Source organism: Equus caballus, chromosome 29, assembly GCF_041296265.1.
Source record: "Equus caballus isolate H_3958 breed thoroughbred chromosome 29, TB-T2T, whole genome shotgun sequence".
Lineage (NCBI taxonomy): Eukaryota > Metazoa > Chordata > Mammalia > Perissodactyla > Equidae > Equus > Equus caballus.
In genome coordinates this window covers 16,888,901-16,901,451 of record NC_091712.1, presented here as the reverse complement: position 1 = coordinate 16,901,451, position 12,551 = coordinate 16,888,901, and the positions used below count along the sequence as shown (strand labels likewise).

Below are 12,551 nucleotides of genomic sequence, written 5' to 3'. Positions count from 1 at the left end.
TGTCTTGTTAATTATAACCATTCTGAGGGGAGTGAGGTGATATCTCACTGTGGTTTTGATTTGCATTTCCCTATTAGTTAGTGATGTTAAACATCCTTTAATGTGCCTGTTGGACATCTGTATATCTTCTTTGGAGAAATGTTCAGATCTTTTGCCCATTTTTTAATTGGGTTGTTAATGTTTTTGTTGTTGAGATGTATGAGTTCTTTATATCTTTTCGATATTAACCCTTTATCAAATATATGGTTTGCAAATATATTCTCCCTATCGTTAGGCTGTCTTTTCGTCTTGTTGATGGTTTGGTTTGCTGTGCAGAAGCTTTTTAGTTTGATGTAGTCCCACTTGTTTATTTTTCCTATTGTTTCCCATGTCTGGTCAGACATCGTACTTGAAAATATGCTGCTAAGACTGATGTCAAAGAGCGTGCCGCCTGTGTTTTCTTCTAGAAGTTTCATGATTTTAGGTCTTACATCCAAGTCTTTAATATATTTGAGTTAATTTTTGTGTATGGTGTAAAATAATGGTCTACTTTCATTCTTTTGAGTATGGCAATCCAGTTTTCCCAACACTATTTATTGAAGAGACTTTCATTTCTCCCTTGTATGCTCTTGGCTCCTTTGTTGAATGTTAGTTGTCCATAAACATGTGGGTTTATTTCTGGGCTCTTGATTCTGTTCCATCTGTGTGCCTGCTTTTGTGCCAGTACCACACTGCTTCTGGTTACTATGGCTTTGTATTATATTTTGAAATCAGGGAGTGTGATACCTCCAGCTTTGTTCTTTTTTCTCAGGGTTCCTTTGGCTATTCGGAGTCCTTTGTTGTTCCATATAAATTTTAGGATTCTTTGTTCTATTTCTGTGAAAAATGTCGTTAGAACATTGATAGGGATTCCATTGAATCTGTAGATTGCTTTAGCAAGTATGGACATTTGTTTATTCTTCCAATCCAAGAGCATGGAATATCCCTCAATTTCTGTGTGTCTTCTTCAATTTCTTTCAACCATGTTTTATAGTTTTCAGTGTACCAATTTTTCACCTCTTCGATTAAGTTTATTCCTAGATATTTTATTGTTTTTGTTGCAAGTGTAAATGGTATTATATTAATTTCTCTTTTTGCTGCTTCCTTGTTAGTATATAAAAACGCAACTTATTTTTGAGTGTTGATTTTGTATCCTGCAACTTCATATTCATTTATTAATTAAAAGTTTCTTGGTGGATTCTTTAGGGTTTTCTATATATAAAATAATCATCTGCGAATGGTGACAGTTTTACTTCTTCCTTTCCAATTTGTATCCCTTTTATTTTTTTTTCTTGCCTGATTGTTCTAGATAGGACTTCCAATACTATGTTAAATAAGAGTGGTGAAAGTGGGCATCCTTGTCTGGTTCCTGTTATTAGAGAGATAGCTTTCAGTTTTTCTCTGTTGAGAATGATATTAGCTGTGGGTTTGTCACATAGCGTCTTTATTATGTTGAGGTAATTTCCTTCCATACCCATTTTATTCAGGGTTTTTATCATAAATGCATGGTATATCTTGTCAGTTGCTTTCTCTGCATCTATTGAGATGATCCTGTGATTTTTATTCTTTATTCTGTTAATGTGGTGTATCATGTTTATTGATTTGATGTTGAACCATCCCTGCATCCCTGGGATAAATCCCACTTGGTCATGGTGGATGATTCTTTTTAATGTATTGTATTTGATTTGGTAGTATTTTGTTAAGAATTTTTGCATCAACGTTCATCAGTGGTACTGGCCTGTAATTTTCTTTTTTGTGTTTTCCTTGTCTGGTGGTGGTATCAGGATATGGTGGCTTCAAAGAATGAGTTAGGAAGCCACCCCTCCTCTTCAATTGTATGGAACAATTTGAGAAGGACAGGAATTAAGCATTCTTTGAATGTTTAGTAGAATTCACCAGGGAAGTTGTCTGGTGTTGGACTTTTATTTTTTCTGAGGTTTTTGATTTCTGATTCGGTCTCCTTACTGGTGATTGGTTTGTTCAAATTCTCTATTTGTTCTTGATTCAGTTTTGGAAGGTTATATAATTCTAGGAATTTATCCAATTTGTTGGTGTATAGCTTTTCGTAGTATTCTCTTATAGTTTTTTGTATTTCTGAGGTGTCCGTTGTAATTTCTCCTCTTTTATTTCTGATTTTATTTATTTGAGCATTCTCTTTTTTTTCTTTGTGAGTCTGGCTAAAGGTTTGTCAATTTTGTTTATCTTTTCAAAGAACCAACTCTTCATTTCATTGATTTTTTCTATGTTTTTGTAGTCTCTATTTCATTTATTTCAGCTCTGATTTTTGTTATTTCCTTCCTTCTACTGATCTTGGGTTTTGTTTGCTCTTCTTTTTGCAGTTCCTTTAAGTGCACTGTTAGATTGTTTATTTGAGATGTTCCTTGATTGTTGAGGTGGTAGGCCTGTATTGCTATAAACTTCCTTCTTAGAACCGCATTTGCTGCATCCCATAAATTTTGGCATGTCATATTTTCCTTTTCATTTTTCTCCAGGTACTTTTTGATTTCTCCTTTGATTTCTTCATTGACCCAATCGTTGTTCGGTAGCATTTTGTTTAATCTCCACATATTTGTGACTTTTCTGATTTTCTTCCTGTAGTTGATTTCTAGTTTCATACCTTTGTGGCCAGAAAAGATACTTGGTATTATGTCAATCTTCTTAAATTTATCGAGACTTTTATTGTGGCCTAATATGTGATCTGTCTTGGAGAATGGTCCATTGCATTTGAAAAGAAGTGTATTCTCCAGTTTTTGGATAGAACGTTCTGTATATATCTACTGAGTCCAACTGGCCTAATGTGTCATTTAAGACTAATGTTTCCTTATAGATCTTCTGTTTGGCTGATCTGTCCATTGGTGTAAGTGGAGTCTTAAAGTCTCCTACTATTATTGTGTTTCTGTCTATTTCTCCTTTTATGTCTGTTAATAATTGCTTTATATATTTAGGTGCTCCTATGTTGAGTGCATAGATATTCACAAGTGTTATATCCTCCTGTGGGGTTGTTCCCTTTATCATTATGTAGTGCCCTTCTTTACCTCTTGTTACAGTTTTTGTTTTAGAGTCTATTTTGCGTGATATAAGTATTGTTACCCCAGCTTTCTTTTCATTGCCATTTGCATGTAGTATTTTTACCCATCCCTTCACTTTCAGTTTGTGAGTGTCTTTAGGTCTGAAGTGTGTCTCTTGTATGCAGCATATATATGGGTCTCGTTTTTTTGTCCAATCCACCACCCTATGCCTTTTGATTGGAACATTTAGTCCATTGACATTTCAAGTAGCTATTGATAAGAATGTCCTTATTGCCATTTTTTTCCTTTTGTTCTGGGTGTTTTAGTAGTTCTCTGTTCCTTTCTCCTTCTCTTGCTCTCCTCCCTTGTGGTTTGATGGCTTTCTTTAGTATTATGTTTGGGCTCCTTTGTCTTAATTTTTTGTGTATTTATTGCAGGTTTCTGGCTTGTGATTGCCATCACGTTCATATAGAATAACCTAGTTATATAGCAATCTATATTAAGTTGATGGTCTCTTTAGTTTGACCTCTTGCTAAAAGCTCTATTCTTTTACTCCTTGCCTCCTACATTTTATGTTTTTGATATCATATCTAACCTCCTTTTTTGTACATGTGTATCTGTTACCCTCTTATCATGGAAATGGATAATTTTAGAACTTTTGTCTTTTGATCTTCATATTAGCTTCATAGGTGGGTGATCTGCTACCTTTATTGAATATTTGGCTTTGCCAGTGATTTTGTTGCTTTTTTTCATAGTTTTCTTACTCCTATTTGTATTCTTCTCTTTTCCACTCAAATAAGTCCCTTTAGCATTTCTTCTAAAGCTGGCTACTTGGTGATCATCTCTTTTGTTTTTGCTTCTCTGGGAAACTTTTTACCTCTCCTTCCATTCTGAATGATAACCTTGCTGGGTAGAGTATTCTTGGCTGCAGGTTTTTTCCTTTCAGCACTTTAAATATATTGTGCCACTCCCTTCTAGCCTGTAAGGTTTCTGCTGAGAAGTCAGCCAATAGCCTATTGGATTTCCTTTGTATGTAACTTTCTGCCTTTCTCTTGCTGCTTTTAGGATTCTCTCTTTATCTTTAATCATTGACATTTTACTTATAATGTGTCTTGCTGTGGGCCTCTTTGGGTTTATCTTGTTTGGTGCTCTCTGTGCTTCCTGTAAGTGGATGTCTGTTCCCTTCCTTAGGTTAGGAAAGTTTCAGCTATTATTTCTTCAGGTAGATTCTCTGCCCCTTTGTCTCTCTCTTCAGGGGCTTACAATTGCTTCAGGCCTCCAGTTGGGTCCAATGGCTGCACCCAGTTGTTTCAGGCTTTGGAAGGTGGGGCTGATCCTCCATGTGGCTGTTGAGAAGCACAAGTCTGCTCCAACTGACCAGCCCCATTGCCCGCAGGGCCAAACACCCCATCAATGCAGTCTTACCCCATGTGTGTACCCCAACCCATGAAAGCAGACCCATTTGCCCAGCTGCAAAGGCCCCATTTGTTCCCCCAATTCAGGCCCTCCCCTCACAAATGCCCCACCCTACACTAGTGGATCCACTCACCCAACTGCAGAGGTTTTAGGCACTGCTTATGTGGGTCCATAAGCTGCCCAAAGGCTTGCTGTTGGTTGGGGTTAGTCCCTAGGATGGGCTTCCTACCCTGGCTAAGATGGATTATATTGGTGCTCTAGTAGATGGGGCAGATCTCTGAGCTAACAGGTGAGGGGAAGAACTCCAGTGGCTTCTGGCAGCCTCTGTGTCAGCATGCCTCTACTAGGTCATAATAATTGCTGCCACCAATGTCTCAGTCTGTGGAGAGGTCTCTCCTTCACTGAAATGCACCCAGAGCCTATCAGATGAGTCTCTTTTCAGCAAAGGACTTTGCACTTTTCTTTCTGGTGATTTTAGGTTGCTTTCTGAAATGGGTGAATTTCTGCATGGGCCCTTTAAGAGCAAACTTTTCTTTCCTCTTATGTCTAATAGCTTTTCTTGGGGGTGTTTCCCATTGTAGTTAATAGCCAGCAAAACCAGGTATTATGCCACTTGTCTCAGTTGTGCTAAGTCCAAAATCTGCTTATTGTGGTAATGCTCCCCAGCCCAGATCCCCCTCTCCTCCAGGGAAGGCTTCATATCTTAAGGCTGATCCTGGCTGGCCATGAAGTATTGCTGTTAGAGGGTGTCTTTTTTCTAGTTAGTTTATACCTAGTTAGTTTTCAGCTGTTTCTTAGGGGTAATTGTTCCAAGAGTAGTTGTAAATTCATTGTATCTGGGGGAGGAGGTGAGTTTAGAGTCTGCCAGTGCTGCCATCTTGAAACCGTCCCTCCACTTCCTCATTTTTAGAACACTTTTCCTTTGGCGTGTGAATCACGCTCTCCTGGCTATTGTTTCACCTTTTTGCTGTCTCCTTTCTAGAGTCAGCTTCTTTATCTAACCATTAAATGTTGGAAGGCCTCAAGATTTCATCTTTTGCCTCCTTTTTAACTCCAGACTTTCCCCTAGGCAATCTCATCCAGTTTTTCCTTTCAAGTATTACCTTTATACTGGTAATTCAGAAATGTACACCTTTGCTCAAAAACATCCTCTGAACTCTGGAAGTGTAGTTACCTACTAGACTATTTCACCTCAAACCCAATGGATCAAAATCAAGAATTTTTTACCCCTAAACTCATACCTTTTCCAGTGTTCCTTGTCTCAGTGAATGGTAGTACCATGTATTTAATTGGGTAGACCAGAAATGTGGTAATTTACCTTGACAACTCCATTCCATCTATTTTAATATTCAATCTATCCTGAGTCCTTTGGATTTTATGTCATAAATTGCTGTTAAATATGTCTGCTTTTCTCTGTAGCTACTGTTTACACTTTATTGACAGTTATCATGATCTCTAGTATGCCTGAAATCCTGATTTGTGCATTCAGAGTCACCAGAAGTAATCTTCAGTACACAACTAAACTTCTGATCTGGAGTTTCAAGTTTTTCCATATTTAAACCCATAACTGCTTCTCTTGAATATTTCCTTAATTTGCTGTATCAGATACATTGCATAAGTGTTTGTATTATCTTCCGCCTTTTGAGGAGTGTTTCTCAAAGTATAATTGATGGATCATGTTTAAATATCACCCAGTGTATCATGTTTAAATATCACCCAAGATACCTGTTATAAATGCACACTTCAGATCTCTGAATAAGTTTTACTGAATTAAAGGTTTTTTTGTGCATGTGTTTGTGTTAGGAATCTGCCTCTTTATCAGACTCCTTAGAGGTTTATTATTCACATTAACATTTGAGAATCTTGGAATAATCTTGTTTTTATTGTTGACACATTTTATTTTCAGCACATGATGGTGAGGTTAATGCCTGTGGTTATGTTGCATTAACAGAGATACAAAGATACATGCTGAAGTCTTCAGAATGTATGGTGAGCTGAACCAGAGAAATGTGGGATAAGTGTGTAGCCTATATGCTTCAGAGTTGTTCTCCTGGAACCTGTTCCCAGTTGGTCTCTTTGATGAAGTCTTATAGCTGATAGTCCCACTGTCTATTCCATATTCCTTTAGTTCTATGACATCATCTAGTCTCCTAGAAAGGACCTATGTTAAAATTTAATCTCTTTTGGGAAATATATCAGTTATGGTCTAATAAAGAGACAAACACCATACAGTAATTTGAATAAGGAAAGTTTCACATAAAGAATTATTATAACAGGAGAATACCTACTAAAAAGGTAAAGATAACTCTCAACAATAAAGGGGTAGAAGATCCAGAGAGTAGCGTCTACCTCTAGGATGGAAGCAGAGTACTCAAGGAAGGAACAAGTCTGAATACCCCCATCCTTTTCCTCCCCCTAAGCCAGGGCTAAGATCCAGACCTTGTGAAGAAGGAACAGTTGTCATCACTGTATGGCAGAGAAGTTTTTGGGGTGCCATGCTGGTAGAACCGGTACTCACTGGGGAGCTTCCCATGAGGGTGGTACTCTGGGAAGGCATCCTCTTTGGTGCTAGGAAAAGCCATCTTCCAGGAAGGTACTGTACCTCTTGGTAGCAAGCTGTTCACAAGGGTGCAAAGCTTCCCAAAGAGACGTTCTGCATTGGTGGATTTTGCTAAGAAGTTTTGGGAGAAGCAGGCCATGGGAGTGTGCCATGCTAGGGACCTTGCCAGGAAGCTACCCATGGGGGTAGTGCTGTTGAAACTTGCTGGATGTGAGAAATATTAGATATAGTGTGCACTTCCCTAGGATTAAGCAGAGAGTAATGATAGAACTAGGAAAGCTTCTTCATCCTTTAGTGTCTAGGACCCTCTACTGACAAAGGCTAACATGCAACCTGTCAAGAGAGAAATGTTCCACTACCATAAGCAAGACAGTACCGATGGATTTTTAGATGAGGGGCAATAAATTGATAACTGTGCGTGATTGCTACATCACTTTTTAGACTCAATTTATGATTGGTGTTTTTTGGTTTGGGATCTTGCCTTTGTCCACAGAGTCTCCATTCATCTCCTGCTTCCTTCCACCTGCTCTGCTTCCCCCAATCTCGCACTTCAGGCACATTGCCTAGTATTCACCTCCTGCTATTATATCCTAACCAATTCCAAGTAGCCATTACTAAAATGAAGTCTCTGTTTTAAATTCCCAGTGCTAGAATTTCTCTTTGCTAGTTCCTAGGACTATGTCTTGACTCATTTTTTTTCCAGCTTTCCCTCCCATCATAAGGGTTGGAGGTGTCCACATGTGTGGATCTGTGCTGTTCTCCTGTAAAAACTTCTTGACCTCAATTGCTGCTCTGCTTATTTATGTCTCCACATATTGGCTATTTCTAGTTTCTGTCATTGTGGTATCTTGAGCACTCATTCTTGCTGAACATTCTTTAAATAGTTATTGCGTAGAATACCAATTATGGTTTGTCATCTTATTCTGTGGATCTTACTGATTCTCCCAGCTGCTCATTACTCTGCAACTTGATCTATTCCAAAAGGCTTGAGACATCCCAGTGGGTCTCAGTCTTACCCATGCAGACTGAGGAATGCCAGCTCCATAGACCTTTATACATTAACTTCTGGGAGTTAGTAGAAGCTATTGTCCTTTGAGAGCAAATTACTATCTCTCCATAATTTGTCACAGTAAGAGTCTTTTTAGAAAGGATTTGGAGAAGTAATTACTTTAGAATTCGCTTGTAAATATTTTGAATTGCCTTTAAGTGATCCTGTTACAATTGTTATTAAAATTGCTTAAAATTCTTATATATTAGAATAGTAAACAGAATATTGGATTTGAGTTTTGACATGTAAAAGTCAACATTTAGCTATAATTATGTCCCTAGGTAATTGCTCGTATATTTGTAAAATATTAGTATTTGATTATAGCTATAGATAATAATATAAAAATTATTTAGATATGATAAGTGAAATGAAATGTCTTTGAGGTATGGGAGTAAAATGAGTATTTCCTAAGTAACTGGCTAATTTTATTATTTTAGATAAGTAAAGATCAAACTATTTCAGAAGCAGAGTTGCCAGTATCTGGCACAACAGTCACTTTAAGCATTGCACAACTAGTAAGCCAGGTGCAAAAACTTGAAGAACTGAAAAATCGCCTTAAACAGCAGTCTAAATACTCCTTAAAAACCATGTTGTCTAAACCCACGTAAGTAACATCTAAGACTTAATAGAATTAAAAACAGTAAGAATGGGTATATAATTAGTAACAAATGTAAGATAGTGGTTCAGATATTATACTATACATAGAACTTCTAAATCAAATTCAGTGGTCTAGTCAGCTTGTTCCTATCTGAAATTTTTAATAGTTTGAAATGACACTGTCTAATACAGTAGTCACTAGCCACATGTGGCTATTAAAATTCAGTTCAATTTAATTAAAAGACCAGTTTCTTAGTCACACTAACCTTATTTCAAGTGCTTAGTAGCCACGTGTGCCTGTTGTTAGAAGATTCTATTGGACATTGCTGGCTTTGAAATATCCAGCTTATAAGTTCTTCACTCAGTTTGATTAGGTAGCTTCTGTAGTAAATAGGAAACTATTTTAGGTATAATTAAATAGCTCATTGTTCATGAACATCATCATTAAAAGTTGCGGAAGGACAGGGATATGTTCCAAAGAATAATTTCCTACTTTTTAGTTGAGAAAAGCTGTTTTTGCTGGGTGAGAGGAAGGTTTAAATGATTACAATGATACTCCTATTATCTGTTGACACTCGTTTTTGATATTTGAGGTCTAGCTGTCTTGAAATTAAATAGATGAATAAATCATCATCATAGAATACCTTCAGTAATTTTTTTCCACCTCACATAGTTAGCATTTTTTTTTTTTTGCGGTGAGAACACTTCAGATCCACTCTGTTAGAAAATTTCAAGTATGCAATACGTTAGTATTATTAACTGTGAACATAATGTTGTACGTTAGCTCTCTAGAACATATTCAACTTATAACTGAAAGTTTGTACTCTTTGATAACATCTCCTCATTTTCCTAACCCCTCAGTCCCTGGGCAACCCCATTCTACTATTTGGTTCTAAGAGTTCAACTTTTTAAGATTCCACGTATAAGTGAGATCATACAGTATTTGTCTTTGTCTGCCTTACTTCACTTAGCATAATGTCCTCCAGGTTCATACATCTTATCACAAATGACAGTATTTGCTTCTTTTTTTATGGCTGAATAATATTCCATTAAGGAATGCAAACATGGGAGTGTAGATATCTCTTCAAAGAGAGTGATTTCATCTCCTTTGGGTAGATACCTGGAAGTGGGGTTGCTGGATCGTATGTTACTTCTATTTTTAATTTTTTGAGGAACTTCTATACTATCATCCATAATGGTCATATCAGTTTACATTTACACCAACAGTGTGCAAGTGTCCCTCTCTTCACTTCCTCACTACCACTTGCCTCTTGTCTTTTTGATAATAGCCATCCTAACAAGTGTGAGGTGATATCTCATTGTGGTTTTGATTTGCATTTCCTTAGTGATTAGTGATGTGGAGCACCTTTTCATGTACCTGTTGGCCATTTGTATGTCTTTTTGGGAAAAGTGTCTATTCATGCCCGTTGCCAATTTTTTGATTGAGTTATTATTTTTGCCATTGATTTATATGAGCTCCTTATAAATTTTGGATATTAACCCTTTGTCAGATATATGGTTTGCAGATATTTTCTCCCATTCTGTAGGTTGGCTTTTCATTTTGTGGATATTTACTTCACTGTACAGGAACTTTTTTGTTTGACGCAATCCCATTTGTTTATTTTGCTTTGGTTGGTTGTGCTTTTGGTGTAATGTCCAAAATATCATTGTCAAGACCAATGCCAAAGAGCTTTTCCTGTGTTTTCTTCTAGGAGTTTCATAGGTTCAGGTCTTACATTTAAGTCTTTAATCCAGTTTGAGTTCATTTTTGTCTATGGTATAAGGTAATTGTCCCATTTCATTCTATTTCATGTAGATATCCTGTTTTTCCAGGACCATTTATTGAAGAGACTATCCTTTCCCCATTGTGTATTCTTGGTGCCCTTGTCAAAGATTAGTTGACCACATGCATGAGTTTATTTCTGGGCTCTTTGTTATGTTCCATTGGTCTGTGTGTCTGTTTTTTTTTCCTGAGGAAGATTTGCCCTGAGCTAACATCTGTGCCAGTCTTCCTCTACTTTATATGTGGAAGACTGCCACAGCATGGCTGCTGAGTGGAGTAGGTCCACCCTTGGGATCTGAACCAGAGAACCCGGGCAGCAGAAGCAGAGCACAGGGAACTTTAACTACTAGGCCATGGGGCCGGGCCCTGTGTGTCTATTTTTATGCTCGTATCATATTGTTTTGATTACCATAGTTTGAAATCAGGAAGTGTGATTCCTCTAGATTTGTCCTTCTTTCTCAAGATTTTATTGACTATTCAGGCTCTTTTCTGGTTCCACGTGAATTTTAGGCTTGTTTTTCTATTTCTCTGAAAACTGCCATTGGAATTTTGTAGAGATTGCATTGAATCTCTAGATCACTTTGGGTAGCATGGACATTTTTAACAATGCTAATTATTCCAATTCATGAACAGGATATCTTTCCATTTATTTGTATCTTCTTCATTTTCCTTCATCAATGTTCTGTAGTTTTTAGAGTACAGATCTTTCATCTCCTTGGTTAAATTTATTCCTAAGTATTTTATTCATTTTGATGCTGTTGTAAATGGGATAGTTTTCTTAATTTGTCTTTCTGATAGTTCATTGTTAGTGTATAGAAGCACAACTGATTTTTGTATATTGTTTTGTATCCTGCAACTTTAATGAATTCATTTATTAGTTCTAACAATGTTTTGGTGGAGTATTTAGGGTTTTCTATATATTAGATCATGTCATCTGCTAACAGAGACAGTTTTACTTCTTCCTTTCTACTTTGGATGCCTCTTATTTCTTTTCTTGCCTAAATTTTCTGGCTAGGACTTCCAGTACTATGTTGAATGAAAGTGGTGAGAGTGAGCCCCCTTCTCTTGTTCCTGATCTTAGAGGAAAAGCTTTAAGCTTTTCACCATTGAGTTGATGTTAGCTGTGGTTTGTCATATATGGCCTTGATTATGTTGAAGTACGATCCTTATATACCAATTTGTTGAGAGTTTTCATCAGGAAAGGATATGGAATTTTGTCAAATGCATTTTCTGCATTTATTGAGGTGATTATATGGTTTTTATCCTTCATTGGTTAATATGGTGTTTCACACTTGTTAATTTGCATATGTTGAATCATCATTACATCCCACTTGACAAATCCCATTTGATCATGGTGTATAATACTTTTAATGTGCTGTAGAGTTTGGTTTGTTAGTATTTTGTTGAGGATTTTTGCATCTGTGTTCATCAGGAATATTGGCTTGTAATTTTCTTGTAGTATCTTTATCTGGCTTTGGTATCAGGGTAATGCTGGCTTCATAAAATGAGTTTGGGAGTGTTCCTTCCTCTTCAGTGTTTTGGAAGAATTTGAGAGGGATTGGCATTAATTCTTTAAATGTTTTGTATGATTCACCTATGAAACCATTTGGTCCTGGGCTTTTCCTTATCAGGAGGTTTTTGATAACTGTTTCAATCTCCTCACTATAGGTCTGTTCAGATTTTTTATTTCTTCCTTGCTTAACCTTGGTGGGTTGTATGCTTATAGGGATTTATTCATTTCTTCTAGGTTATCCAATTTAGTGGTGTATAATGTTGATAGTAATCTCTTATGGTCCTTTGTATTTCTTAACATCAATTATAATGTCTCCTTTTTCATTTATAATTTTATTAATTTGAGTCTTCTCTCTTTTATTCTTGACTAGTCTAGCTAAAGATTTGTCAATTTTGTTTATATTTTCACAATACCAACTCTTAGTTTTGTTGATCTTTTCTATTATCTTTCTAGTCTCTATTTCATTTATTTTTGACCTGATCTTTATTATTTCCTTTTTCTGCTACTTGTGGGCTTAGTTTGTTGTTCTTTTCTAGTTCCTTGAGGCATAAGGTTCTTTATTTGAGCTTGCTCTTTTTTTCTGCTGAGGAAATTTGGCCTTGAGTTAA

General features: G+C 36.6%; 1 protein-coding gene across 21 annotated transcripts in view; it reads left to right on the top strand.

Annotated features, from left to right (window-relative positions):
* CCDC7 (coiled-coil domain containing 7) overlaps positions 1 to 12,551 on the top strand; it is a 460,046-nt gene that overhangs the window by 38,300 nt on the left and 409,195 nt on the right. For 18 of the 21 annotated variants that reach the window (XM_070255438.1, XM_023632305.2, XM_070255439.1 and 15 more), the window contains one exon: positions 8,488 to 8,654. The exons of the other annotated variants lie outside the window; for them this stretch is intronic. In XM_070255438.1, the coding sequence (XP_070111539.1) occupies positions 8,488 to 8,654 (167 nt within the window). The remainder of the gene's footprint in view (positions 1 to 8,487; positions 8,655 to 12,551) is intronic. 21 annotated transcript variants of the gene reach the window in all.